This window comes from Elephantulus edwardii, unplaced genomic scaffold, assembly GCF_000299155.1.
Source record: "Elephantulus edwardii isolate Elephantulus edwardi_28Jun2011 unplaced genomic scaffold, EleEdw1.0 scaffold00126, whole genome shotgun sequence".
Lineage (NCBI taxonomy): Eukaryota > Metazoa > Chordata > Mammalia > Macroscelidea > Macroscelididae > Elephantulus > Elephantulus edwardii.
The window spans coordinates 9,629,882-9,657,851 of NW_006399876.1; the positions used below are offsets into that span (position 1 = coordinate 9,629,882).

General features: G+C 58.5%; 2 protein-coding genes across 4 annotated transcripts; one reads left to right on the forward strand and one right to left on the reverse strand.

The window, feature by feature from the left end:
* The first annotated feature begins 7 nt into the window (after positions 1-7).
* On the forward strand, positions 8-14,926 carry LTBP3 (latent transforming growth factor beta binding protein 3). 2 transcript variants are annotated; one of them, XM_006893327.1, is made up of 28 exons: positions 8-194; positions 2,859-3,188; positions 3,284-3,486; positions 3,663-3,768; positions 3,976-4,068; positions 4,232-4,354; positions 4,788-4,946; positions 5,030-5,215; positions 5,357-5,373; positions 5,447-5,519; positions 5,686-5,784; positions 7,949-8,074; positions 8,171-8,302; positions 8,500-8,628; positions 8,840-8,962; positions 9,235-9,357; positions 11,289-11,411; positions 11,602-11,721; positions 12,605-12,733; positions 12,957-13,124; positions 13,272-13,355; positions 13,473-13,601; positions 13,690-13,827; positions 13,911-14,051; positions 14,150-14,311; positions 14,385-14,465; positions 14,544-14,675; positions 14,775-14,926. In XM_006893327.1, the coding sequence occupies exons 1-28, from the start codon at positions 131-133 to the stop codon at positions 14,924-14,926; spliced, it is 3,645 nt and encodes a 1,214-aa protein (XP_006893389.1). In that variant the 5' UTR covers positions 8-130. The 2 variants fall into 2 exon arrangements, with proteins under 2 accessions (XP_006893389.1, XP_006893390.1); XM_006893328.1 differs by lacking the exon at positions 13,911-14,051.
* A 486-nt stretch (positions 14,927-15,412) lies between these two features.
* On the reverse strand, positions 15,413-26,696 carry SCYL1 (SCY1-like 1 (S. cerevisiae)). Of its 2 annotated transcripts, none has more exons than XM_006893330.1 (18): positions 26,586-26,696; positions 26,119-26,259; positions 25,815-25,937; positions 25,509-25,735; positions 24,806-24,896; positions 24,561-24,716; positions 21,630-21,788; positions 20,705-20,812; positions 20,226-20,339; positions 18,011-18,166; positions 17,423-17,611; positions 17,246-17,321; positions 16,893-17,057; positions 16,583-16,674; positions 16,081-16,146; positions 15,791-16,003; positions 15,654-15,705; positions 15,413-15,537 (listed from the first exon to the last, which is right to left on the reverse strand). In XM_006893330.1, the coding sequence occupies exons 1-18, from the start codon at positions 26,694-26,696 to the stop codon at positions 15,413-15,415; spliced, it is 2,364 nt and encodes a 787-aa protein (XP_006893392.1). The 2 variants fall into 2 exon arrangements, with proteins under 2 accessions (XP_006893392.1, XP_006893391.1); XM_006893329.1 differs by having other exon boundaries at positions 16,583-16,725.
* Between the last annotated feature and the right edge of the window lie 1,274 nt (positions 26,697-27,970).

The window sequence follows — 27,970 nt, forward strand, 5'->3', positions numbered from 1 at the left end:
CGGAGAGCGGGCCGCCGGTGGGGGCGGGGCGCTGGCCCGCGAGCGCTTCAAGGTGGTCTTTGCGCCGGTCATCTGCAAGCGGACCTGCCTCAAAGGCCAGTGTCGGGACAGTTGTCAGCAGGGCTCCAACATGACGCTCATCGGAGAGAATGGCCACAGCACGGACACGCTCACGGGCTCCGGCTTCCGCGTGGGTGAGGGCCAGCGGGCACCCCTGGGGGACGCGCGGCAGGACCACAGTGGGCACAGCCCTGCGTCCGTGAGACTGGGGCCCGCTCCACGGAGCATATGTCTGCATAGGGAGCTGGTGGGGGGCGCTCTGCTTGGAGGCCTGGGCTTTGCATTTGGAGTCGGGACTGGCTGGCATCCAGGACGAAGGGGTCCTGGGTGCCACCCGTGCCTGGAAGGTGCTGCGTTCTGAGAGGCATTTGGGGCTCCACGCAAGGGTTTTGAAGGACATGAACTAGGGCTGGGACGTCTGAATCTGAGCAAGGGTAAATATCCCCTCAAGCAGCCACTTGCTGGAAGAAACAGGAAATGTCTTTGAAAGATCTAAAGGGACCTGCCAGCCAGGAGCAGACACCTGTGATTCTAAGGAGGGCTGAGGTGGGGAGGGGGCTGACAGGGTGACAGGGATGAGAAGGACGTTGAAGCGGGTTTCAGGTCTAGAGGTCCCTCCTTTTTCTCCTGGCCCACCTACTGATTTCCTCCCCTAAGCCCTTAGCAGCTCTGTCCAGGGCCCTCTATTTCTTCCTGGTCTCCCCAATTATTCCTCTAGCTCAGCTTCCCACACCCCCTCCTATCTTCAAAGGGCCAGGCCTGGGGCTCAGCATGCCTCCCTCAGGGCCCTAACCTCAGTAATCCCGGCAGTGGGCCAGGCTGGGGGAGGTGTCCCAGCAGTAATTACCCCCCTGGATAGGGTAATTAGGCCAGGCCCAGGATGGCACCAGCAAAACAGCCCCTTACACATTCCCATGCTCACAGACCCACTCACAGACACACAACCCCAGTCAATTCTTTGAGATGACAGTGATGATGAGGTGTGTGTTTGTGTGTGTGTGTGTGTGTGTGTGTGTGTGTGTGTTTATGAGCTCTGCAGTGGTACACAGTGACTAAGGACTTGTTTGTGTTGTCTGTGTGGGTGCCTCTAGTTACTGTTATGAGTTTCTGAAATTTATGGGAGTGTTTATGTGAGCCTGCATTGGTGTTTTAGAAAGAGGTGTGCATGTGTTTGTGTGCGTGTAGACAGAATGTGTGTGAGTGTCCGTGAGCACAGCCTCCCAGGCCCCTGGCCATCCTGCCCAGGCTGCCCACATCCCCCAGGCTCAGCGCCCAGGCCACAGTGGGTGGGTGTCACCAGGAGGTCATCCTCACCGCTAGGAGTGACTCACTGGGAGGCAGGAAGGAGAGGATCATGCCTCCCCTGGCCCAGGACACACCCCTCCCAGGACAGGAGGCCAGGCAGGATGGGCTGAGCTGGGCTGCTCTTAGCCAAGAGAGGTCAGCTGTCCTCCTATGGAGCGGCATCCCCACCTGCCCACAGCATTGGGACAGGCAGGAAAGGGCTGGGGCCGGCCCACCAGCTCAGTGGTCCGAAGCTGGAAGCACATGTTGCACATGCACGTGCGTGTGTGTGTGTGTGTGTGTGTGTGTGTGTATGTGAGAGAGAGAGAGAAAGCCAGCCAGCTAGAGAGATTCCACATACATACCTGTGAACATAGCATCTACTCATTCATTCAGTTCTTCATTCACTCCCCCTGGGATCCAGAGCTGAGGCCAACCCCTCCCCACCCCTCAAGTCATACTTCTGTGTGAGAGAAGCAATGATGGCAGCTCAGGAGGGAGGGCGGGGGTTTGGGTGATAAGGGGTGAGGTGGGGGTATATGGCATAAGGAAAAGTCTCTCTTATAAGAATCCAAGAGCATGCAGAGATGAGGGACTGGGCCTGTGGAGGGAGGACTGGCAGGACAAAGTGACAGAGGCTGAACAGGTGGCATTTGGAGGAGGAGGGAGAAGTGTCCAGCTGGCCTGGGGTGCAGATGCACACAGAAGGAGCAGAGGGAATGGGGCTGAAGAAAGGTTGGCGCTGGGCCTGGGAGAGCTTTGAATGCAGTGTTAGAACACAGGGATAACTGTGTGAGAGTTCTGCCCCAGGTGGGCTTCTCTGGGGCCTTCTGGGAGAGTGGACAGACTAGAGAGAGGCAGGAAACCAGGCAGGGGTCTGGATAGCAAGGTCTGAGCCAGAACAGGTCTGGGGACAAGAGGAGGAAGGTGAAGAGTTCGTGGGAATTATGGAGACTGGAACCTGGGAAAGCTGCAAGCAGGAGAGACCCAGCCTTGAGATCTAGTTTGGGTGACTGTGTGTCCTGGTGGCCATCCAAGTACTGGAGGGGGCAGTAGGGATTTCTTAGAACTGTCCCATCGGTGGAGGTGCCCAGCAGAGGTCCGAGAGAATTAGGGGGCTGTGGCTAGAGCTGTGGGCATGATGGGGGGTGGAGAAGAGAGAAGGGAAGAGAGTGGGGGGTGGGGAAGAGGAGAGGGAGGAGAGAACTAGGCCTGAGTGGGGAGAAGGGGGGGGGAAGAGGCCCAGGGGAGTGGAAGGCTGTCCTCATTCTCATTGCTGGAGCACCTTCTGTGTCCTCATGTCATATAAACACTGACACACTAGGGCATTGAGGGTCGCAGCCATGTGCGTGATACACCCTCCAGAAGGCAATTTCCACACCATAAGAGGGATGTGTCACAAAAGCCAGCTTCCCAAGGGGGCAGTGGGTGGTGAGGGAGTAGAGAGGCTCCGGGAGAGGCCGGATGTGGCTGAGGGGCTGGGCTGTCCTGATGCTCTGCCCTCCCTCCCACAGTGGTGTGCCCTCTGCCCTGCATGAACGGCGGCCAGTGCTCCTCTCGAAATCAGTGTCTGTGCCCCCCGGACTTCACGGGGCGCTTCTGCCAAGTGCCGGCCGGTGGGGCCGGCGGGGGCACTGGCGGCTCAGGCCCGGGGCTGGGCCGGGCAGGGGCCGTGTCCACCGGCGCGCTCCCACCCCTGGCCCCAGAGGGCGACTCTGTAGCCAGCAAGCACGCCATTTACGCCGTCCAGGTGATCGCTGACCCGCCCGGGCCCGGGGAGGGACCCCCAGCCCAGCATGCGGCCTTCCTGGTTCCCCTCGGGCCGAGCCAGATCTCAGCAGAAGGTACCCCGCCACGGGCCGACCCCCGGGAACCCGAGAGGCAGGGGCGGGGGCGGGGAGGGGCGGGGCATCCATGAGCCCGCCTGTCCCGCCCCCAGTGCAGGCCCCGCCCCCTGTGGTGAACGTGCGCGTGCACCACCCGCCCGAGGCCTCCGTGCAGGTGCACCGCATCGAGGGCTTGACTGCTGAGGGCCCGGCCCCCTCCCAGCACCTGCTGCCACACCCTAAGCCCTCGCATCCCAGGCCCCCCACCCAGAAGCCCCTGGGCCGCTGCTTCCAGGACACGCTGCCCAAGCAGCCCGTGAGTGACCTCGGCTGGACTGTCCCCAACCATCAGGGATTGCTTGATACTGGGAATCCAAGCACCCTACTCCCCACTCAAAGTCTGGGGGCGGGGAGGGGCCTTAGCAAGGAGCCTAGGTGGGGACAGGGCGCCCTGTGACCCGCTCTTTCCACCCCCCACCCCTCCCTCACTAGTGCGGCAGTAACCCGCTCCCGGGCCTCACCAAGCAGGAGGACTGCTGCGGTAGCGTGGGCACCGCCTGGGGCCAGAGCAAGTGCCACAAGTGCCCTCAGCTGCAGTGTGAGTGCCCGCTGGGCGGGGTGCCCCCACTGCAGGCCAAGCCCATCCGCAGACCCGCCCCCTGCCGCAGGAAGCCCAGCCCGGAGTAGCCTGAGCGCTCACACTGACAGCTGAACTCCTCTTCATCCTACACAGCCCACCCCTCAGAACACTTTCCGCCTTGCACGCCCCTAGACTCTGCCTTGTCATGCTCTCCTCTCTCTGCAGACACAGGGGTGCAGAAACCCGGGCCTGTGCGGGGAGAGCTGGGTGCTGACTGCCCTCAAGGCTACAAGAGACTCAACAGCACCCACTGCCAGGGTAAGCTGCCCAAATAGTGAGGGCTGAAGGGGAGTCCGCTTCACTGGGGGAGGAACTAAGGGGGGCAAAGGGAGGAGGCGGGGCAGGACCCTAGGGTCCTTGGAGCAGCTTGCTGTCACCCTACGGCCCCAGCCTGGAGGGACCAAACTTCCGCTCGCCACAGACATCAACGAGTGCGCCATGCCTGGCATGTGTCGCCATGGGGACTGCCTCAACAACCCTGGTTCCTATCGCTGCGTCTGTCCGCCGGGCCATAGCCTGGGCCCTTCTCGAATGCAGTGTATTGGTGAGTGGGTCCCTGGGCTTCCAGGCCTGGGGGGAGCAGGAGGGCTCCGAGCAGAGCATCATTCCCAAGAGGTCAGGGTGGGTCAAAGGAGCAAGGCAAGAGCAGGTAAGATCTTGGGTCTGGCTGTTCCCAGATAGTGTCTGACCTAGATAGTTCTAAAAGGTCCCAGGTGATCTGACCCTGGAGTAGGGATGTCAAGTTGTGGGGCCGGAGCACATGGGATAAAGGGTTACATGAAGTCAGGAGCTGAATGGGCATTAGAGACGAGGCTTATAGCAGTGATGGTCTATGGTCACATAGGTTTGGAGGTCACATGAGGTCAGGGCAACAAGTTCAGACATTACATGGGTTCAGGGCTTGTGAGTCAGAGGAGCAACTGGGAAGAGGGACTGGCCCTGTTGAGGCCCAGATACCCGTCTCGCCTCTATCCCAGCGGACAAGCCGGAGGAGAAGAGCCTGTGTTTCCGCCTGGTGAGCCCTGAGCACCAGTGCCAGCACCCGCTGACCACACGCCTCACCCGCCAGCTCTGCTGCTGTAGCGTGGGCAAAGCCTGGGGCTCCCGGTGCCAGCGCTGCCCGGCAGATGGCACTGGTGAGCCTGGGGCAGGTGGGCTGGGGGCCGATCTGAGTGCCTGACCGGGGCATGCTCACCTTGTATCCCCTGTTCTGGCACAGCCGCCTTCAAGGAAATCTGCCCGGCTGGGAAGGGGTACCACATTCTCACCTCCCACCAGACGCTCACCATCCAGGGCGAAAGCGACTTTTCCCTCTTCCTGCACCCGGATGGGCCACCCAAGCCACAGCAGCTGCCTGAGAGCCCCAGCCGGGCGCCACCATCAGAGGACACAGAGGAAGACAGAGGTCTGGCCTGGCATCTCCTCTGATACTTTGTCCCTGATCACTGGCTAGGGCCTCAGAGTGTGACCCCCACCACCCACCCACAGTCCCCCAGATCTAAATCCCCTTCCCCAGGACTCACAGCCCTGTTTTCTTCCCTTTCAGGCATGACCACAGATTCGGTGAGTCCGGTGCCCAAGAGGGTGGGGTGGGCAGGGGAGGGAGTCACAGGACTCAGGCAGGTGTCACCCGCAGCCAGTGAGTGAGGAGCGGTCAGCACAGCAGAGTCACCTGACTGCCACCACACCTTCTGTCCGGACATATCCTGGTGAGCTGGCCACTGCTGGAACCATTCTCAGGCCAAGTCACTGTAGGGGACGAGGCCCAGGACTTCACAGCCGGGAGTTGGTGGGGCTGGGGGGGTTCCTACCGAGGGAGGGCCTGCTGGGAGCCGGGCTCTCCCAGCCCCTCATGACCTGCGCCGCCACCTGCAGAGTTGATCTCCCGCCCCTCGCCGCCCACGGTGCGTGTCATCTTGCCAGAGTTGCCAACATCCCGCAGTGCGGTGGAGATTGCCCCCACGCAGGTCACAGGTAAGGCCCACCCATTGAGGCGGCCACGCCCCGTGAGCCATTCTTTCCTCCTCCACCCTCCACCCCCTCCCCCTCGCCCAGTCATTCCATAATGTTGAGAGAACTAACATTTATCCAGAGCATACTGTAGTTTGAGAGTTCTGGTGGCCTATGGTTAAGCAGCTGAGCTGCCAACCTGAAGGCATGGGGTTCAAAGCCACCAGCTGCTCCGCGAGACAGTCTCCTCCCATGTAATTTCCTACCTCGGAAGAAAATGCACTGGTGGGTCAGTTATGAGTCAGTTCTTACTTAATGGGCAAAAGGGTTGGTGCTTCAGAGGCACCCCGGAAGCCACAGATTTGAAGCAGTTCTGTGCGCACACAGTGATTCCCTGTGTTGGAATGCCACTAACAACAATTCTACTAGGGGGTCGGTCCCTGGGTGGAGCAAAAGGCTTGTCCGTGATTACTAAGCTAAAGATTGGTGGTTCAGACCCACCCAGAGACACTGTGGAAGAAAGGCCGAGCAATCTGTTTCTGTAAAGGTTATAGACATGGAGCACTTTTATTCTGCATATGTGGGCTCCACTTGAAGAGTTGGAATCTACTTGATGGTGGCTAACAGCAGCTGACAGTAAACAAAACAGACAAGAAAAAAAATACAAACTATAAAAAAACAGACAAGAATCCCTTGTCCTTGTGCAAGCAACAGACATAACTATATAGCCATATTTCTAGTGTGTCTTGTAAATGCTATAAAAAACTCCAAAAAGCAAGGGCGACCAGGGATTGTGTTAATACGTAGGATGGCAGTAAGGGGATGCTTTCTGAACAAAGATTCTAATGCTCAAGGTAAAATTGGAGGAAATAGGAGGGGGGTGTGCAGATAGTGGAGATTTTAAGTGGAGCTTCATCGGGTGAAGGCACAGAAGCACTAAAGCTGGGGAAGGAGGGTGAAACCACACACAGATTAGTGTTCTGGGGCAAGGGAAGGGCTTTCACTTGGGGAGCCTGGTTAAGAGGCTTGGATTTGATCCCAGAGGCTGTGGGAATATGTCTGCAGGGTTTGGGGAACATAATAACTGCTAATTCTGACTGAGCAATTTCTGTGTGCCAGGCAAGGCCCTGAGTCTTCCATGCAAAATATGATTTAAACTTCTCAAACTCTGAAGCAGCCACTGTTAAGCCTCATTTCTCAGGTGGGAAAACTGAGTCATAGAGAGAAATTCAGTAATTTGCTCCTGTGTGAACGCCAAAATCACAAGGAGCCTGTCAGCCTTACTGAATCCCTGGGCTGTGATGTGAGTCCCTGGGCAGGAATGAGGGCAGGAGGGAAAGGTGGAAGGTGGTGCCCTGGGGACCAACAGAGCCTGGGATCACCTGGCTACAATGCTGAGGGCTGTGAAATACAGAGGAAGGGACACATGGGGAGGCTCAGGGAAGGAGTGCTAAGGAGACCTGGGGACAGGGTGAGAGAGGCACTTGGGGGGGGGCAATGCCTTCAAAGCTGGCTGACCAGGTGTGTTTGGAGTGGTCCAGAATCAGCATCACAGCCTGGGCTCTGTGGGGGAAAGGGGTTGGAGATGAGACTGGTGGGCAGTGGAGACCAAGAGTAGAGAAAAGTAGAAGTCCCTGGATCTGTGGAGTCCTGGCACCAAGCCCCATTCCCCAGGAAACCAGCCCCCTCCCCTTGGAGTGTGGAGGCAGTCAAGCATTCTGCAAGAGGCTCAGGTTCTGAGATGAGTGGCGTTGGGGGGTCACTGTGCCCGTAGATATTGGTGTGACTGAGACTGCAGGCTTAGCGTCTGAGGGGACTGGTGAAGGGGTGCATTTCAGAGCCCCGGAGGTAGTAGGGGTATTGAAATGAGTGATCTTAAGTGGATGACGATGTAGTTGTTGGATTTGGGAGTGAATGGATTGAAAGTTTTGAAATGAGTAGGGGCAGAGAACCAAGAGCTTAAAGGACTAAGAATGTCAGGGACCTGGGGTCCTGATTTAGGGCTAGTTGGGAGTCATGAAATCAGGTTTATCTGGCATAGAGGTCAGAAGTCCTACAGCTGTAAAATATGGGCGATGCAGGAACCAGAAGTGATGATGTGACCAGGCTCAGGTAATTGAGATAATCAGAAATGGGAGTCAAAGACTTTGAGAATGAGAGAGTGAGCACTCTGTCTTCCCGCCCCCAGAGACGGACGAGTGCCGCCTGAACCAGAACATCTGTGGCCACGGCGAGTGCATCCCGGGCCCCTCGGACTACTCTTGCCACTGCAACCCAGGCTACCGGTCGCACCCGCAGCACCGCTACTGCGTGGGTGAGCGCGGAGTGGGTGGCGGGAGAGGTGGTCCGGGCCAAGCAACCCTGGACCTGACTCCACCCTGACGTCTCCCTGCCCTCCGATCCTCCTCAGATGTGAACGAGTGCGACGCAGAGCCATGCGGCGCCGGGCGAGGCATCTGCTTGAACACAGGAGGTTCCTACAACTGTCACTGCAACCGTGGCTACCGCCTGCACGTGGGTGCCGGGGGGCGCTCGTGCGTGGGTGAGTATGGGGCGGGGCCAGGAGGGGAGGCCCAGAGCCGATTGGACAGGGCGGGAACAGGCTGGTTTGGATAGGGCGGGGCTTGGAGGGAAACCTCGGGCCGATTGGACAGGGAGGGACAGTGGGGCTGAATATGTAATAAGATGGGGCTCTCCCTCCACCTTGTTCACTCTGTGGACCCTCTTCCTCACGCCCAGACCTGAACGAGTGCGCTAAGCCCCACCTGTGCGGAGACGGCGGCTTTTGCATCAACTTCCCGGGGCACTACAAGTGCAACTGCTACCCTGGCTACCGGCTCAAAGCCTCCCGACCGCCCGTATGCGAAGGTGGGGAGACTTCATTCAGGGTGAAGGGAAGGAAGGGTCCTCGCTGTCTCTCGATCTAGAGGCGGGGGCCTCAACACCTGTCTTTCTCCAGCTGGACGTTTTACACATTGGGGCAGAGACCCTTTTTAATCTAACAGGATTCCCTACCGAAGATCCTGTTGGTCCTGAGGTCCGCAAACGGGCCGTCTTCCTTCTCCCATTCCTCATGCAGATATAGACGAATGCCGAGACCCCAGTTCCTGCCCAGACGGCAAATGCGAGAACAAACCCGGGAGCTTCAAGTGCATCGCCTGCCAGCCCGGCTACCGCAGCCAAGGGGGCGGGGCCTGCCGCGGTGAGGGCGGGGCTCGGGCCCTGGTGGAAGGCGGGGACTCGGAGCCCAAGGGGCGGGCCTGGGCAGGGTGATGGTGAGGAGAGGCGGGCCATCAACGGTGAGTGGGCGTGGTCCTCCACGGTGAGGGTGGGCCCAGGTGGAAGGCGGGGCCGCGGGGGCCAATGGGCTTGGAGGTGAGGCGAGGTCCTCCTGCTAAGGAGGCAGAGAAGCCCCGGCAGCGGGAGGCTCTCGCAGGCTTGGAGCCCAGCACCGACGAGTTTTATCTGCCGCAGATATCAACGAGTGCGCAGAGGGCAACCCGTGCTCGCCAGGCTGGTGCGAGAACCTTCCAGGCTCCTTCCGCTGCACGTGCGCCCAGGGTTACGAGCCTGCGCCCGATGGCCGCAGCTGCCTGGGTGAGCTCCAGCCCTGTACCCCTCTTGACCACCATCTCCTGCACGGACACGCTGGGATCGGGTCATTATTTCAGCAGACCTTGCCCAGGAAAGGTGGCAGAATTTCTACCTAGGGTCTTAGGGCGGGCTAGGTTTGAAGCTGAATTTACAAAGAACGTTACTTAAATTTGACAGGAAAAAAACCCTACCAAACAGTAAGGGTCGTTGATAGCTAACCCGCTCCCCCATATATTTATTCTGCACCAAGAGAAAATCTAGGAATAAGGATTCACAGAAATTGGAGCACTGCACACACTGTGTGGGCCTGAGTGGAGCGGGGGCACTATAGCGAGGCGGCGGTGGTTTGAGCTTTCTCTAAAGGATCACTAGGAACTGGCCAAGCAAAGAAGGGTGAGCGGGAACGAACAGCATGCAAGCAGAGGGCTGAAGCTGAGAAGCAGGACAGAGTGTTGGAGAAACAGGATTAGCGCCCAGTAACATGTTGAGCTCCATCCTGAAGCATTCTGGATGGGAAATTGAGAAGCTTACCAATGGTTTTAGAATGCTTTTTCCTGTTGATGGGCTCCAGATGCTTGAGGATCATCCACTGGGGAGCCCTGGGGTTCAAGCTGTGGGATGATAGGGCCAGGAGTCACCAGAATTGGGGGCCCAGTGACATCTAAGAAGTCCAAGAGGGAGGCTGCCAGACCCTGATGGACAAGAGGAGGCCCCAGAGGCCTTGGGAAGCAGCCAGAGTTTTCCAAAGTGGAGCAGATCATCTGTGTTCCAGAGAGGGGGTGGCAGCCATTGCAGTGAGGACCCCAGAAACTGAAAGTCAAGGGAAGTGGGGCCAGAGGCTGGACAAGCTCAACTACATGGAGGCTGAAAATGCGGGAGGAATAGACACAGACACAACAGGATAGGAAGGGTCAAGGGTGCAGGCAGTGACCAGCTTCTATCTGAGGGGATGGTAGTGAGGCTTCTGCTCAGGGGTGAGCCTTGTTCTTACCCGTGAGCAGGAGAAATTTAGTAGTTCCTCCCATCATTGGAGGAAATATTTCAAGACCCCGAGTGGATGCTTGAAACTGAAGATTATACAGAGCTCTATATAGACTGGTCCTATATGTACATACGTTTTAATAACCACAGCTATGGAATGAGTTTAGACTCACAGTGACCACATAGCATGGAGTAGAACTGGCCTTAGGGTTTCTAAGGCTGTCTCTAATCTTTCGAGAAGCACACTGCTACATCTTTCTCCCACACAGAGATTCGGTCAAGCAGCCTGTCAGCAGACCAATGCTTAACCCACTGTACAACCAAGACTCCTTATACACACCTAGGATAAAGCTTAATTTATAAATTAGGCACAGCAAGAGCTGGATATACTGGACAAAGGTGGGATAGAATGGGAACAAGCAAGGTTTCATCACCTTTCTTGTGTAACATTTTCTGACCCTGTTGTTGCCTTTGAGTCAGGCACAACTGATAAAATCCTATGAACAAAAGGCTTATGAAGCCTTTCTGTAACTATCAACATTTATCAAAATTCATAGAGTTTCCAGAAGCATGGTGTTTAGGGGATTGAAACCAAGGATAAGGGAAATTATTATATTCTGTAAGAGAAGCAAAGAGCTTATGCACATGGGAAGAAGGGAGCCATGCAGGCCCAGAAATGAGGCTGGAGGGAGCCCAGTGCAGTGTGGAAATGGGGGTGGTGTAGGTGGATGAGAGAAGCAAGCAGGGCAAGTGTCCTAAATGGCCCAAACTCTTCAGTTTCATCCTGGTTAAGGTCCCTACAGCACCTGACTTGACCACCTCCTGGGTGCTGACAGGGGGTGTGGGCCCATGGGTCTCCTGTACCCTGCTGCATTTGGCTTTGCCACTGCAGCTAGGGGGTGCCAGGGTCCCACAACCACCTGGAGCCTGACCCTGTGACATCTGCCCTGCAGATGTGGATGAGTGCGAGACTGGGGATGTGTGTGACAATGGCATCTGCACCAACACACCAGGCTCCTTCCAGTGTCAGTGTCTGTCTGGCTACCACCTGTCCAGGGACCGGAGCCGCTGCGAGGGTGAGGCCTGGGAGGGCTCACTTCTGAGTGCAGGGTGACCTTGGCCAAGCCAGGAACCCAAGTCCAGCCCCTTCTACCCCCAAGATGGGCCATAGGAATATGGACCCCTAAACATCTTGGCAGTTCCCAGCTGTGTGAGCTGGAGGTTAGTCAGCCTCTGAGAATGTCTACCCCTTACTCCCCTCTCCAGACATCGATGAGTGTGACTTCCCTGCCACCTGCATTGGGGGTGACTGCATCAACATCAATGGCTCCTACCGATGTCTCTGCCCCCAGGGGCACCGGCTGGTGGGAGGCAGGAAGTGCCAAGGTATGGAGGGAATGGCTGGAGAGCAAGAGGGGGTGGGGAAGGGCACCTGTTGGTATGGTCTTGTCATTCCTTGCACCCATCTGGGCACTTCTTCCTCCACTCTTGCCTAGAATACCAGTGATAACAGTTGTACTGCTGACTAACATTTACATGTTGCTTAACTGTGTGCCAGGTGCAACCCAAGCTTTTGACAGGTGTTGATCCACTAGCCTTCCCATAGGGAATGTGTGTTAGCCCATACATTCAGTTCTCTAACAAGTTTACTGAGGACCATGTTATGCACTAGGAACTGGACAGTGATCCAGGCTTCCAAGCTGATGCGAGGCTGAGATGTCCACCATTTCTTACATTTCATAGTGCTGAGTGTCCGGAGAGGGCTGGATGGATTAGAGCTGCCACTTGCTTACACAGATGAATTGTGCATCATATAAGTTGACTACACCATTATATAGGTTGACTACAAAACTCTCCCATGTGGTAGTCGCTGTGCATCCTACAAAGGTTATGGTTATGTGTGGATACTTATTTCTGTGTGAATGCTTATATTTGAGGATGTGGATTTGCAAAGAAGTGACAATTGGCCAGACACTGGAAAGAGTCCCCTTAGCAGAGAAGAGAATGGACTGGCTCTTTAATACCAGAGAAGAGTACATACAAAGCACAAAGTTGTGTTTTTAGGGGAGAGTAGACAGGTATGCCCTTGGGAATGACAGAAGGGAACACACACACTCACTCTTTGTCTCTGGGACTTCTTGGGTGTACTTTTGAAATAAAATTGGAGATTTGGATCCTGAACTTGTGGGAGGCCTGGGTCATACCTCCAGGGACAGAAGGCAGTGTGTCACTCTTACTGTTCCCTGCCTGTGTACCTCACCCTCTGCAGACATAGATGAATGCAGCCAGGACCCAAGCCTGTGCCTTCCCCATGGGGCCTGTGAGAACCTGCAGGGCTCCTACGTGTGTGTGTGTGATGAGGGCTTCACACCCACCCAGGACCAGCACGGCTGTGAGGGTGAGTACCACCAGGCCCCCTCCACCTGATCCCCCCTTCCTGAATCAGTGTATCTGAAAGAAAACCCTTTGAATGGGGGAAGTGTGGCAGGGCCCTGAAGGCGGTATTGAAGAGGCTGGCTGTCATAAGGCAGCTGGGAGGGGTGGGGGCAAGGAAAAGCAGTGGGGGGTGAGGAAGACCCTGCAAGTTGGGGCCCAACCCTGAGACCCTCACCCCCGTGCAGAGGTGGAGCAGCCCCATCACAAGAAGGAGTGCTACCTTAACTTCGATGACACGGTGTTCTGTGACAGCGTACTGGCCACCAACGTCACCCAGCAGGAGTGTTGCTGTTCCCTGGGGGCTGGCTGGGGCGACCACTGCGAGATCTACCCCTGCCCAGTCTACAGCTCAGGTCAGGAGGCGGCCAGGCCCCTTTCATTCTCAGAGCCTGCATCTCTCCTCGAATGGAGAAGGGAAAGAGGGCTCTGGCCAAGTAGTTGGAGATTGTGGAGAGCGAGCTCAGCATGTGCGCTCAGACGGCCTCCTTCCTTCCCCTCAGCCGAGTTCCACAGCCTCTGCCCAGATGGGAAGGGCTACACCCAGGACAACAACATTGTCAACTACGGCATCCCCGCGCACCGTGGTAAGCCCCGCGGCACCCCTGACATCGTCCGGAAACTCCCCCTGCAGCGTGCGCACCAGTGGCCACACTGCCTCCCCGGGTGGCAGGACTGAGCGCTGCTTGCACACCCTCCCGCAGACATAGATGAATGCATGCTGTTCGGGCAGGAGATCTGTAAGGAGGGCAAGTGCGTAAACACGCAGCCTGGCTACGAGTGCTACTGCAAGCAGGGCTTCTACTACGACGGAAACCTGCTGGAGTGCGTGGGTGAGCGACGGCCCCGGGGTGCCAGGACGGGCAGGGGGCGCAGTGCCGAGGCATCCACTTCACCCCCAATGTGACCTGACGCCCGCAGACGTGGACGAGTGCCTGGACGAGTCCAACTGCCGGAACGGCGTGTGCGAGAACACGCGTGGGGGCTACCGCTGCGCCTGCACGCCCCCTGCTGAGTACAGCCCCGCGCAGCGCCAGTGCCTGAGCCGGGAGGAGATGGGTGAGGCCCGGCCCGGGGTGGGCGGGGGACTGGAGCCCCAGCGAGCCCTGACTACCACCGCTCCCACCTCCTGTTGCCCGCAGACGTGGACGAATGCCAGGACCCAGCAGCTTGCCGCCCTGGCCGCTGCATCAACCTGCCAGGCTCCTACCGCTGCGAGTGTCGCCCGCCCTGGGTGCCGGGGCCGTCTGGCCGTGACTGCCAGCTCACTGAGAGCCCAGCGGGTGAGGCGATGGTCACTCTGCTGTGATCCTGCGCAGTGGGAAAGGGCAGGGTGCGCACCCTGGCCTCAGCTCCCCCTGACCTTCACCTCCTCCAGCAGAGCGCGCTCCGGAGCGGCGCGACGTGTGCTGGGGCCAGCGTGGGGACGACGGCATGTGCTCGGGGCCCCTGGCCGGACCCGCCCTCACCTTCGAAGATTGTTGCTGCCGCCAGGGCCGCGGCTGGGGCGCTCAGTGTCGCCCGTGCCCTCCGCGCGGCTCCGGTGAGTGGCTGGGAGGGGTGGTCCCAGGGAGAGTGAGGTGAATGCACCCGCTGAATGCACCCGCTCCTCCCAGGGTCCCAGTGCCCCACGTCTCAGAGTGAGAGCAATTCCTTCTGGGATACAAGTCCCCTGCTGCTGGGGAAGGCCCCGCGAGGTGAGTGGGCCCGAGAGGGCAGGGGTCGGTGCCATCCTTGGGGCTGTGTTGACGCCCGTGTCCCCCCGGCCGGTGCAGAGGAGGACAGCTCGGAAGAGGATTCAGATGAGTGCCGCTGTGTGAGCGGCCGCTGCGTGCCACGGCCTGGCGGGGCCGTCTGCGAGTGTCCCGGCGGCTTCCAGCTGGACTCCTCCCGGGCGCGCTGCATTGGTGAGCGGGGCGGGGCGTGGCCGCAGAGGGGCGGGGCCACGGGCGGGCTGGGGGCGGGGCCAGGCGCTGCCCCATCTCAACCTGTTGCCCCTCCCGCAGACATCGACGAGTGCCGGGAGCTGAACCAGCGCGGGCTGCTGTGCAAGAGCGAGCGCTGCGTCAACACCAGCGGCTCCTTCCGCTGCGTCTGCAAGGCCGGCTTCGCCCGCAGCCGCCAGCACGGGGCCTGCGTGCCCCAGCGCCGCCGCTGACACCGCCCTCGGCGGACCTCGGTGAAGACAGAGCGGCTCCTGCCCCGCACTCAGGGCTCCCTGGGGCCCGCAGACCTGTTAGCCAGCTTGGCGACCTAGTCAAGGCTGCCCACTTGGCCCCAAGCGCAGCCCCCAGAAGCTCGGGGCCCGTCTAGGTCGGGGGCCCGTGCTGGATGCCCGCAGCTCGGCCGTCCTTCCTCCCATGGAGCGTTGCCTAGAAACTGATAAACCAGATTGTGCCTTTTTCCTTGGCTTTCGAAGCAAATGATGTCGGGCGGTGCGGAGGGCGGCCTCCGAGTCCCTGCAGCGGCACAGGACCCCGGCCATCTCGCAGGGCCCAACTGGGCCCAGGACACAGGGTGTGAAATAGAATTTATTGTGTCTCTGATTATATACACTTGAGATGTGCCCTACCGAGGCCGGGCTCACATGGTTTGTACAATAAATACACCGTGGAACCGCTCTCCGCGGCCGGGGCCCCACGGCTCAGTCCAGCTTCCGGGCGCCCAGCTTCATGGGGCCCTTGGCCGCCTTCCTTTCCGCGCGTTTAGCTTCCATTTCCCGCCGCCTCTCCTCACGCTTCTTCCGGGCCAGTTCTGCCTTGGCCTGTCCTAAGGGCGGGAGGAGGGCAGCTGAGACCCCAGGGAGGGGAGCCAGGTCAGTGTATTGCCCACGCCTGGCCCAGGGGTGCGGGGTGAGGTGGCCGCTGGCCCAGGCAGGCACTTACTGTCCGTGTCCACGCCCTCCCAGTTGTCGTCACCCCAGGAGTCCCGCCGGGGCTGCAAAGGGAAGCATGGGCTGCTGTGCTGAGAGCTGCTCGGGCCACCACTGGCTACTCCTCTGCTCCCTCCCACCTCTTTTTACCTGAGCACCTGTCTCCCGACGTGCAGTCAGGGCAGCAAATGGATCACCCTTGTCACTGGGCTCTGAGCTGCCCCAGTTATACTCGCTGGCCAGCCGAGTGTCCTCTGGGGGTGGTTCTGGGGGACTTGGCTCCTGCCAGCCCTGGTCCCACGAGCCCTCAGCTTCCCAGTTACTCCAGTCTGAATCTGGGGATTTATGGTCCGAGTTGCTGGCCTGCAGGGGTCAGAGGAAAAGAGAGTAGGACCTGTCCCGTCCAGGGGCACCCCCCAACCCTGCTCTATCAGGCTCACCTGCCCTGCCTGGCCAGACTGGGTGCTCCATTCCTCTTGCTGGGTCAATACAGACTCTGCCTCCTGCTACAGGGTGGGAAGAGGACCATCATCCCATCCGGCCCCAGCCCACCCCCACAAAAGGGCATGTGACCAGCCATGGACCACTCTTGCCTTTTAGCCTTTTCCCACCTCTCTGAGGACAACCAAGCCCCTCTATCACCCTTCCAAGGCAGGAGAACACTCTAGATGCCCCATACCCTCCTCACACGCCTGGTGAGGAGACTGAAATGCAGGAAGCTGGCCCTGGGGCCTCCTCTTCCTCTCACTGTCCACCCAGTTCCCTGGGGTCCCTAGAGCTTAGTGAGGGGCTCAGGGGCCCACAAGAGCCACTTGTGGCTCTTAGCCACCTCTTAGCCAGGGATGCTCTGCACACGATGACATGTCTGACTGCAGCCAAGCCCCATGGGAACTCCTTTGGCCTTTAGGGTGGAGACCCAAGGAGGCTCCGAGTCCCACTCACCTCCAAGCTGCCCCAGTCTTCGTCATCCCATCTGTCGGCAGAGCTGCTGTCCTCTGCTGCGTCCCTGCCCTCCTCCTGGGTCTCCCAGTGGCCTGAGGTAGCAGGAGCAGCGGGGACAGGGGTGGGGGCAGGGGCAGGGAGTCCTGGAAAGTAGAGGTTTGTTAAGCACCGCAGACTGGGCTCCTGGAGGTCTAGGGTGGGCAGAGGCCACTGCTATGTGTGTGGCTGGGGTAAGGGCATAGAGGCTAGAATGTTCTTATCCCTGAAGCCATCCCCTGGGGACTGGCCCCTTCAGCCCTGGGACACTCACCCTCAGGTACGGGCCGCTGGGGGGCACTGGTCTCAGTGGGGGTGGCCGTGGGGTGGGCACGGATCAGCTTGGAGGTGAGTGAGGAGACCCCAGTCACAGCCCAGCCTGCCCAGCTGGCTGCAGCTCCTCCCACGCCGGGGCTGGAGGCTGCATGGACGTCCTTCTCTGGGCAATGGTGGAAGAGAGGGGTATGTGTGACCTCAGGCTCCCACAGAAACCCCCAGTGATCCACAGGAGACCCCGCCACTCTCCAACTTTGGCTCTCCCATCTGTAAAGGGGGGCAGGGAGCAGGGAGCAGTCAAGTCTATTCTTGAGGGAGGGGGCCAAGGGGACACGGTTGTGGGTCACTCACCCACTTCCGCCAGCTGAGTGGGATCCTCCGACACCGACTCCAGTTTGGACAGGAAGCTACGGATGGCCTTGAAGGCCTGAGGAGGTACAAGGGGCAAAGCTGGGGCTCGGGCTCCAAGGAGCCTGCCAGGCAAGCAGTAGGAAACCCCGACCCAGGTCCTCCCCCATGGTGACTCACCTGGTCCCGCACAGACTTCTCTGGGTCCACAGTGAGGCCACAGAGCACAGGTAGGATCTTGTGGGCACAGTCATTCATCGAGTAGAGGTTGTGGGTGGCAGCGAAGCCCAGGACACCCGCAACCCGCGACGGAGCAAATGGGTCCTTGGTGGCCCGACTGAAGGCAGAGGTGAGGACCCTGTGTCTGGTCTGGGCAGGGAGAGGGGTCCAGACGTGTAGGGTCATCGCCGGGGCCCAGACTGAGGCCGCCCCAGGGTGCCAGGCTGACAGATGACGGCATTCACTACCCATGACCAAGGCGGGGAACCAACTTCAAACTCCTCACAGACCACTCGGGCACCATGCTGCCCTGAGCGAGGGGGCCTGCACCTTCTTCCTACCTGTCCTATTGGCCATGCTAGCCCTCCCTCCTACCTGGCAGGCACTGTGGGCATTTGAGACTATCGACCCTGGCTGAGGAGGGCACCTAGTCCAGGGAGCCAGGCAAGGCCGGGTTCAAGTTGCTGACCCACTGGATGTGTGACTGGCACGTGAGCCTCAGTCTCAGGGCTAGGTCCAAGCACACAGAGGGCCGGCCCGGGCACTCACGCTGGCACTGAGGTAGGAGCCAATCTTGCCCAGGCAGACTGTGGTGTTGCAGCGGATGGGGCCCTGCTCATCCTTGGCCTGCAGTCGTGCAAAGTGCTTCATCAGCTCCACATTGAGGTTGGTCTCGTTCAACTTTGGGGCCAGGAGCAGCATGGACTGTGGGGACAGTGGAGACTATGGGTGACGTGCGGAAGCCAGCAGAGGCCCTCAGAGCTGCACAGACCACTGGACAGCAAGCAGGTCTGGGACCTCAGCCTGGTTCGCAGGTCCATCCACCCAGGGCCAAACACATGTCTCTGCCTGTGACATCTGCCACCACTCTTGTCCCCTTAATCCGCATCACAGTTCTAAATCCTGAAAATGCAGTCAGGACCCCCGAGCTCTCAGGCACCCGCAGAACTCTGCCTGCCCTGCCACAGGCCTCCCAGAACTAGCCCCCCAGCCTGTCACAGGACCCACGCCCCTGCCCATCCCATCATCTCCCACCTGCATCACATCCTTCCCAATTTAGGTTCTTAGACCCCAAAGCTGTCCTGCACCCAGCAACAGCTGGGAGGATCTATCCCAAAGACCTCTATGACCCTCACCCTGTGTAAGTCTACAAGACCCTGAATAACAGCCTCCTCCCCATGCCTCCAACGGGCTGTGGCTGCTGTTCTGTCCTCAGTTCTGGGCCCCCATCCACCCTCACTCATTTCTGGAAAACTTGCCCTGCTCTCCTCACCTCTGCCGCACACCTCACTCTTCTACACCCCAGCCTTCCACTGGCTCCCAGTTCAGTCAGTGTCCTCAGTGAGAGGGGGGCCCGGAAGTGCAACTCTCCCTGCTGTCTCAGTTACCACTGTGACCCAGCCCCCTTGTGGCGCCTCCTCCCCAGCCAGGCCTGGCCCTGACCCAGATGCTGAGGAAGAAGACCCCCATTTCTCAGTTCTCCTTTACAGCAAAGCTTCAATGTTCTGTCTACACTTGCAGTCTCCCATTTCTCTCCTGCTCTCTCAGTGCCCCCTCTCTTAACCATGCACCCCCCAGCCCGAACCTGTCACATTGATTTGGCAGAGGTTCCCAGGACCCCCAAGTTGCTAATTCCATCCTCACCAAACAGACCCTGTGGCTCTGACATTACTGTCTCTTCTTCCTGGAAAACAAGCCTCCCTGCTTCTCCTCACAGGCTGCCTCATCTCCCTTTGCAGCTTCCTATGCTTTGGCCTGGCTGCCCCCAATACCAGGCCTCTTTTCTCAGCTCTGTGCTCCCCCCAGGGTCCTGTCACACAACTTCCAAAGCCCCCAGTGAGCTCACCATTCAGTATGGATCCCAGCTGACTCCCCTAAATGTCAGACATGGATTCAATGTGCCATGGCCACCTAAGAGCTGAAACCTCCTCCGGTCTACTCAGTGACTGGTACGTCGCCCTGTGCTGCGTGGGGCCCACACCTCAGAGCCCCATCCATGCCACCCGACCTCAGGCACGCCTGCTCTCCCATGCTGCCACCGCAGGGCTCAAAGCTGCTGTCACCTCCCCTGGGCCACTACAACCGTCCAAGACCTCTCGCTTCTACCGTTGTCCAACAGTCCATCCTCCAGCGGTGCCTGCGCTGCTCTGCTCTGTCCCTGTCACTCCTGGTGATTGTACGAGGCCCCTGCCACACGCTCCAGCGTCCCTGTCTATCGGCTACCACTCCGACTCTACCCCTTCCCCCATCCTAGATCTCAGACCCCTCTCACTCTCTACGTGTGTCTACAGACACTGTTCGCACCTCAGGGCCTTTGCTGTTCCTGCTGCAACGAATACACTTGCCGGGATCCCCATGAGGCCTGCCCCCTCACCTCCTCTCCTTAAAGGACACCTCCTCAGCAAAGTCACACTTTTAAAAACTGCAGACCCTGCTCTCCATACTCCCCATCTCCTTTCCCTGATTCAGGTCACTTTCTAACAGAAAAAAAAAATCAAATCAGTGTACTGACTGAAGCCCATTCCCTAGCCATAGGTGAAGCTCTGAAGGGGCAAAGGGCTGGGGCACAGAGACGGTCTGCTGACCGGAGGACTGTGGGTGAAGACCCCCATCCTCACAGCTCAGCGGCTGTACCTTCTGCACCCACAGTCTCTCTGCACACTGTGAGCTGGTGTGCCGCACCTCCATGGCCTACATAATCCAGGGTGAACCCCCCCAAGCCTGGGACACCAAGGGCAGCCACTCAAGGCCTGACCATACCCACCTTGACTGTCTGCTCCCGGATGGCGGGGTTGGTATCCAGGAAGCCGTTCACCACGTGCGGGAAGATCTGGGTGTTAACTGTTGGCTCGTCGAGGTACTGGATGAACTGCTCCATCTGTGGTCCAGGGTGTGAGTCACCAATGTTCCCTGGCCCTCAGGAAACTCCCATCCCATAGTCCCATCCATCCTGTCTGACCCCCACTGCCCTGGGGTAGACAAGAGACTAGTATCACTCAGGGAGAGAATGAGGCCTCCAGGCAAGGGGTTGAGGGTGTCAGAGACTTGAATCCAGAGGGCTGTCAGACCCTAAGATTACCCCAATTCCCCAAGAGCTGGTCTCAATACAGCCCCAGCCTGTGGGTGTTGTAGTGAGGGACTCCAGGGCCCTGGGCACCGAGATCAGGGGCTTCACGGACCAGCTAGGGCTCGGGGAGGCAGGGACCTCCTGAGCAGCAGGGTGGGGTCTGACGAGGCGCCCACCTGCTGCAGGAGGCGGATGCGCATGGCGCGGTCGGTGGAGGAAAACATCTTCACCACCACGGGGATAATCTTCTGCTGGTATTCCTCGGCGCTGAGGAGCTTGCCCACCTGTGGGGAGAACAGGCCGGGGCTCAGCCTCCTCCAAGGGAGGCCAGGGTCAGGCACCAAGGGTTCCACAGGTTTCCACATGCTCCCTTCCTGCCAACTTCCCAGGGCAGAGGTGGGAGTGGGGAAGGAAGTGCCCTTCCTCAGTGGCCCCTCTGCCCTCGCTCCATCTCACTGGCTGGCCTGCGCCCCTGCTGGGTTGAGACTTCTTGCGGGAGACTGAGGGGCCCCCTCCAGAAGCAGGCACCCATACTCTACCCTTGCCCACACCTGCCTGGCACTCTGGCTGTGACGCCTGGGCTACCTGAACTCTAGCTGTCTCTTCCTCACCTCCTCTACCCCCCCTTCTCCCTTCCCCAAAGAGAAGGATTCTCCCAGAGTGGGCAGAGCCAGGGATGGCAGGTGCCCACATAAAGGTCTGAAGAAGAGGATCTAACTCAGAAGCCAGGCAAGCTAGGACCAAGGGAACAAAGAGGAGGATGGGAAATGGGGTGACCAGCAGGAGCCTCTGGGCCCAAGGAATGGGGGTGGCAGGTCAGACCATCTCAGAGAAATGAGGGTGGGCTGAGGACTTGAGACAGGGGCCATATGGAAGATTTTTGGAGACACAAGGTCACTTGTCCCCAAGGACAGAGTCCTCAGGCTCCCTGGTAATTGGCCAAATGACCTGGCTTGCCAACCTGGATGTGCCCAGCCAGGCTACTCCTCCCTGGATGACCCCAACTCTAGCACCTTCCCTACTGCAGCCAGTCCTCTGAGCCCAGAGACCCTGGCCTGCCGCCTGCCAAGTGTCCCCAGTGAGGCTGCGCACCCCATTCACCTTGAAGAGGGGTGTGAGGACCACAGCTCCAGCACTTCCAAACTCAAAGGCGGTCAGCAGCTGGGGCAGCACCTTGTGCCGACAGAACCCCTCTGGAAATGAGTCCAGGCTTTTGCTCAGCTCTTGGAAGAACTTCTGCTTCTCGGCTGGTTCTTTGATCTAGGGGAGCAAGGACAGGATGCAGACAGGAAACAGGAACCATGGGCAACAACAGGCCGATCTGAAGGGGCAGAAGTGGAGAGTGTGGGCCTGTGTTCAAATCCCCACTCCCTCACACAGGAGCCAAGGGACTGCAGCCAAGTTTTTCCATCTGTAGCATGGACGGTAACGGTATCACTTCCAGGGCTGTTCTGATGACTCAGGGGAGAAAGCAGGTAAACATCCGGCATGCAGCAGGTGCTTGGGCACTTGGAGACTGTCGTCCTCACTGCTGCCTCCAGCACCTGCACTTTGTCAGGAGGTCAGCCGCTCAGGGGCCAGGCCTTTATCACCTTGTTTCTACACTTCACAGCAGTCTCAAGGTGTAAATACCATTTACTTCATCATACAGATGAGGAAACTGAGGCAACTCCACTACCGGGACGAGGAGGTTCACAGCCAACAGGGGAAGGCGGGGATCAGACGCTAGTCACCACTAGACACCGTCTTCCTGCATAGCCAAAGTGGACCAGGCGTCAACTTCTTGTTATATGCCTTTGGGTCAACCGTGACTCACGATGACTATGAACAATGAATGGCTCTGAACCTTGGCCCATCCTCATGATGTTTCACCATCTCTGAAACACGTGACCATCAACTTGAGGGTCCTCTTTAATCTCCCTAAGGCCCACAGGCCCCTTTCCTGAGCTTGAAATGCATGCATCCTTATGCAAATGCTTTCAAATCATCCAGACAACTTTATGAAGGAGGTGCCAACTGAGGAACAGAAAGGTCAAGGACTAGTCCAAGGTAACACAGCTAACAAGCAGTGAGGGGAGAGTCTGACCCAGAGATCTGGCACTCACATTGCTCCTCTGCACTGTGCCTGACATTACACAGAGAGAAGGATGAGGCTCAAGGGACCCAGCCCTGGATGCTCCCAAAGTCCCTGTGCTCTCTGCTGTCCCTCTGGTCCCAGGGCCACCACCAGGTCCAGGAGAGGTGACCTCTGGCTGGAGAAGAGGAGGGGCTGGCTATCCTCAAGCATCTTGGCCCAGTGCAGAAGGCAGCCCTGTGCTCTGACCACAGGGATCAGAGGAACCCAAGGTCCAGGGGACAACTCCAACCAGGACCCCACATCAAGGCCACAGCCGGGGCTCACTCCACCACTCTGCCCAGTGACAGAGGGGTAATGCCCTCCCACATCCTCAGGACTGGCTACAAACAGTGCATTTCCTGTGGTATTGTCGGGAGGGGCAGGTGCTTCGTAGGCTCCAGCCAGATAGCACTGGAAGGCCAGCCATGTGCGAACTCCACATAACAAACATCCAGTGTGCCCAAAGTGCCCAGGGGAGGGGAAAGTAGGGTTCAGGAGCTCCACCGCCAAAGGTCCTCTAAGTGCCCCCACCTGAGCCAGGATTCCACTGGAGGGTCAACACAGGAGAGGTAGACCCTCAGATCAAATGGACTGACATGGTGACTGTTAACGACAGACTTGAGTGTATCGAGATGGTGAGGCTGGCACAAGATAGAGCAAGATTCAGATCTATGGTACAGGGTTGCTACGAGTGCCAACTGACTTGAAGGCACCTAACAACAAGAACATGTGGAAGTGTCTGTCACTCTCCACCTCACCCCAGAATCTCAGCCTGTGAGGAGCCAGGGCTGGTTCTGCCATTCTGTGTGCCTCGCACATGGCTGGGGGAGGCAGGCCCGTCTCCTCCATCCACTACAACCCCAGGGGAGACAGATACTACTATCAGTCCCATTACACAGATGTCAAAACTGAGGTTCAGAGAGGTTAAGCAGAGGGCTCTCTCCTCACCACAGAATTCCTTCATCCCTGGAGGACGCCTACCATCAAGTCCTTCAGAGAGCCCCTCCCTCTGCCATTTCCCAGCTCAGAGCCCCCATCCCAGAGCACAGGTTTCCTGCTGTGTTTTCTGTCCCACGGAGAGGGTGGGTTCTGCCTGGTCACTTTCTGCTAGATCTCTGAAGGTAGGTCTGTGTCTGACTCTCCTTCCTCCCACCCCCACCTCCCCTACTTCAGTCTCAGGCACTGCGCACTCCAGGCAGAACCAGCGCACCAGTGGAATTCACGGAGCACAGGCACAACCGTTAAGTGCCTACCGGTGTCAAAACACTAGGCACTGCACTCACTGCTGAAGTGAGTACCTGCCCGCCCACTACTGACTGCCCTCCAGTGGGTTTTTGGAGGCTATAAATCACACAAGAGGAGACTGCCAATCTCTCCTGTGAGCTGCTGGTGGACTTGAACCACCAGAGGGCCGACTTTTTTTTTTTTAAATTTATTTTATTTCATTATTTTTTGTGTGTACCATCAAATCAGATCTGACTGGTAAAGGAGGAGATTGTTCCTCCTTCTCCAGCAGAGCATCTGGTGGATTCGAACCATGCATCTCTCAGATTGCAGTTGCAGCTTCTTGCCACTAGGCCACCAGAGCTCGCCTGAGGGCCGACTTTTGAGTTAGCAGAACAACCGCCTCAGGAGTGAGCCTTTATCGCCTGTTTGACAGCCAAAGGGCTCCTTAGGGGTGCAGTGGTTAAAGTGCTCAGCTGCTGACCAAAAGGGCAGTGGTTTGCACTCATCAGAAAGAGGTGACAATCGGCTTCCGTCAAGGTGACAGTCTCGGAAGCCCAGGGACAATCCTACCCTGCACTGTGATCACGCAGTTGGAAGTGCCTTATCCGCATACGAAGCCACACAGGTAAGTACAAGTTAGAGGCAGAATGTGAACCCAGGTGGGTCCAACGCATGGGAGTGGTGGCTACCTGAATCTCTTCTAAGAACAGGTTGGTCTCCACAAAGCGGTTGTTCATGAAGCCACCAGGCGCCCGGCAGTTCAGCAGGAAGCGGGCTGGGTTGGGCCGCATTTTGGGGTTGGCTCCAACCAGTTCGCAGTAATGGGGCACCAACGATTTTGGAATCTATGGGAGAAGCGTCAGTGTGAGAGTGGCTGGCTGGCTGGCTGGCAGGGGGTAGGTGACGCAGAACAGGCCAGAGGTGGCACACTCACCTTCCCAGGGTTGCGCAGGGCAGCTGCCCGCGGCAGGGGTCCATTGAAGACCTCCCAGATGAGGCAGCCCAGGCGCCACATATCAGCTGACCTGCATCAGTGATCCAGTCACTCAGGGCTGCACCATCCACCAGGGCAAGCCTCACCTCCAGCCTGCCCACGGCACCAGGCACCCACCACGCCATGCAGCAGCCCTGGTTCATGTCTCAGATGATCCTTCCCAGCAGTCCCAAGAAGCTAATATTTTTTTTTAATTTTATTATATTTTGTGTGTGTACCGTCAAATAGGATCTGACTGGCACAAGAGGAGATTGCCTCTCCTTCTCCAGCAGAGCATCTGGTGGATTTGAACAGCGCACCTCTGGGACTGCAGTGAAGCTTCTTGCCACTAGGCCACCGGAGCTCCCTAAGAAGCTAATCTATGAGCCACGTTTGAAAGATGGAGAAACTGAGAATCAAAGAAGTGAGGACCTCTGGCCCCGCTCACACAGCTTCTAAATTCAGAGCCACTTGACACTGCCGCATGTTGTCCATCCTGCCCCACTGCCCTGAGGATTCTGGGAGCAGAGGAGTGGGCCCACCCGGTGGATCCTGGTGCCCAACCCAGACAGATGGCAGTGGTGGGAACACAAAGCCACCCGGTACAGGACAGGTAGGGGAACAGCCCACATCCCCAGGTCCCTACCACTCCTTCTGGACCTACCACTTCTCCCCAACCGTTCTGCTGCTGCCATCAACCAGCTCTGGGGGGTCATACTGCTCAAGCTCAGGGAATCCCTTGCGGGGTGGTCCTCCACCATCACCCTGGGCGGAGTACATGTAGTCCAGGCCCCCCAGCTTCCACTCCCCGGCGCGATCCACGAACACAGCCGCCATGCAGACATTGTTGTGGATAAGGCTGCAGTCGTTGACCAGGAAGCTCAGTGCTTTCTGGGGGCAGAAGGAGTCGTCATGTCCAGCACTTGCAGGCCCCATCCCTGCCCGGCCCACACTGTCACTGCAAACTCACCACGATCTGGTGTAGCCCCCAGGAGAGCTCCAGCTCCTTCAGGCCTCCAGCCTCCAACCCCGTCTTCAGGTACGTTCCCAGCGGGGTCACGGCTTCTGTCACCACATGGATGCACTTGTCTGTCTAGGGAAGCAGGGACAGGGATGTCAGAACCAGCGTGAGGAGACAAAGGGGAGTTGGAGGGAGGTGAGGGAAAGGCAGGGAAGGGAATGAAATCTGGGGGTTCAGGCAGGAGGAGTGCAAACCCAGGCATAAGAAGAGAGCAGACTGAAGGGCAGAGAAGGGGTGACTGAACAATGGGTACCTCCAGCCCATCGATGTAGGCCAGGATGTTAGGGTGTCGGAGGGTTTTGAGGCGCTTGAAGGCAGCTTTGGCCACCTGGGTCTGCTCCTCGGCACCTGCCTTGACGTCGTACACGAAGATGGACACCGGGCTGCCCGTGGCCTGCGGGGGACAGAGGGGCCGGAGAGTAGGGAAGGCTCGCGGGCTCCTGGAGGAAGCCCAGCCATGGTTCAGGGGAAGCTCCGGCCAAGTGTCGCCCAGGTCAGCCACCGGGGACTTGACCAGTCCACGTGACCCGGCCCGGGCTGCCTGTCCCCCGTCCTTCCGCCCGCCACGTCGGCGCTACCGGCAAGCCCGTCCCCTCCCCAGGCCCGTTGCTCCCGAGGCTCGGCGGCCACGTCAGAGCAGGCGCGTCGCGGCGGGGCCGGCGGCACAGACTAGGCGAGGCCGGGGTTGGGCCGCGGCCTGCGCAGCGGGGCCGCGCTTACCTTCTTACGGCCGCGGTGCAGGGCCCAGGGCCCGGGCGGGCTGTCTTCCGGAGGCTCCGGTATGAGCTCGAACGGGAAGTCCCGGACCGGGTCCCGGGCGAAGAACCACATCGTCCTCGCCGCCGCCGCGGGCTCGGGCTCCGGCGCCTTCGCTCCGGGTCCTCCGGCCGCCCGAGCCGGGGCGGGGCGAGGCGACGGGTCCGGGGGCGTAGCTGCGCGGGGGGCGGGGCAAAGGTTCTGAGGGCGAAGCTGCGTGGGGCGGGGCGAATGGGCCCGGGGAGCGTAGCGGGGGCGGGGCCAGAGTGGGTGGGGCGGGGCGAAGGGTCGGGGACAGAGCTGCACGGGGCGGGGCCAGGTTGTGGGTGGGGCGGGACGAATGGGGGCCGGGAGGCGTGGTTGCTCGTGGGGCGGGGCGAAAAGGCCAGGGGCGGAGCTACTCGCGGGGCTGGGGCGGGTGTGGGCGTGGTGGAGGCGGGGCAGGGCCAGAAGGTGGCCGCGGGCTCTGAGGCACTCAGACCTGTTCCCTCCTCTTGGTCAATTAATTTGCGTCTGTCCCCAGTTACCACCTGAGCGTTCTACCTCCCCGAACCTCTGTGTTGTTAACTCTAAATTAAGAGTAGTAATAGCATCCAGTGCAATTGGGAAAATTGCCTCTCTAGTACCTCTCTAGAGCACTGAAGAGCAATGATAATCAGACTGGAAAGTAAGGTGCACCTGATCCAGGCTATGGTCTTTGCAATTACTTGTTATGCATCCGAGACTTGGAAAATAACTAAGGATGATAGCCGGATCAATGCTTGAGTTGTGGAAAAGAGTGTTGAACATACTGTGGACTGCCAGGAGAACAAACAAGTCAGATCTAGAGAGGGTGAAATCAGGCTACTCCCTGGAGGCAAGGATTCTGAGGCTCTGTCTCACAGACTTTGGGCACGTGGCCAGGAGGGACCAGTCCTTGGAGAAGGACATCATGCTTGGAAAGGTTCAGGGACAGCGCATGAGAGGAAGACCCAGGATGAGATGAATTGACTGAGTGACTAGAGGAACGGAATTAGGTCTGTTGGAGACGGTTAGATTGGCTTAGGATAGAGTAGATGTCGGAGCTACTGTCGCTATGAATCGTAGGTGACTCGATGGCACATAACAACAGCATCCAGGGAACTTTAATGGTCTAGAGTTAAGAAGCTGTGCTGCAATCCTGAAGGCAAATGGTTCAAATCTACCAGCTGTTCTCCAGGGGGCAAAAATAGATGGACAGTCTTCTCCCATGCAATTTAAAGCCTCTAAAAACAATTTCACTGATTTCACATGCAAGCAAGATTTTACTGAAGATTATCCAAAAACGACTGGAACAGCACATCAACAGAGAACTACCAGAAGTCCAGGCT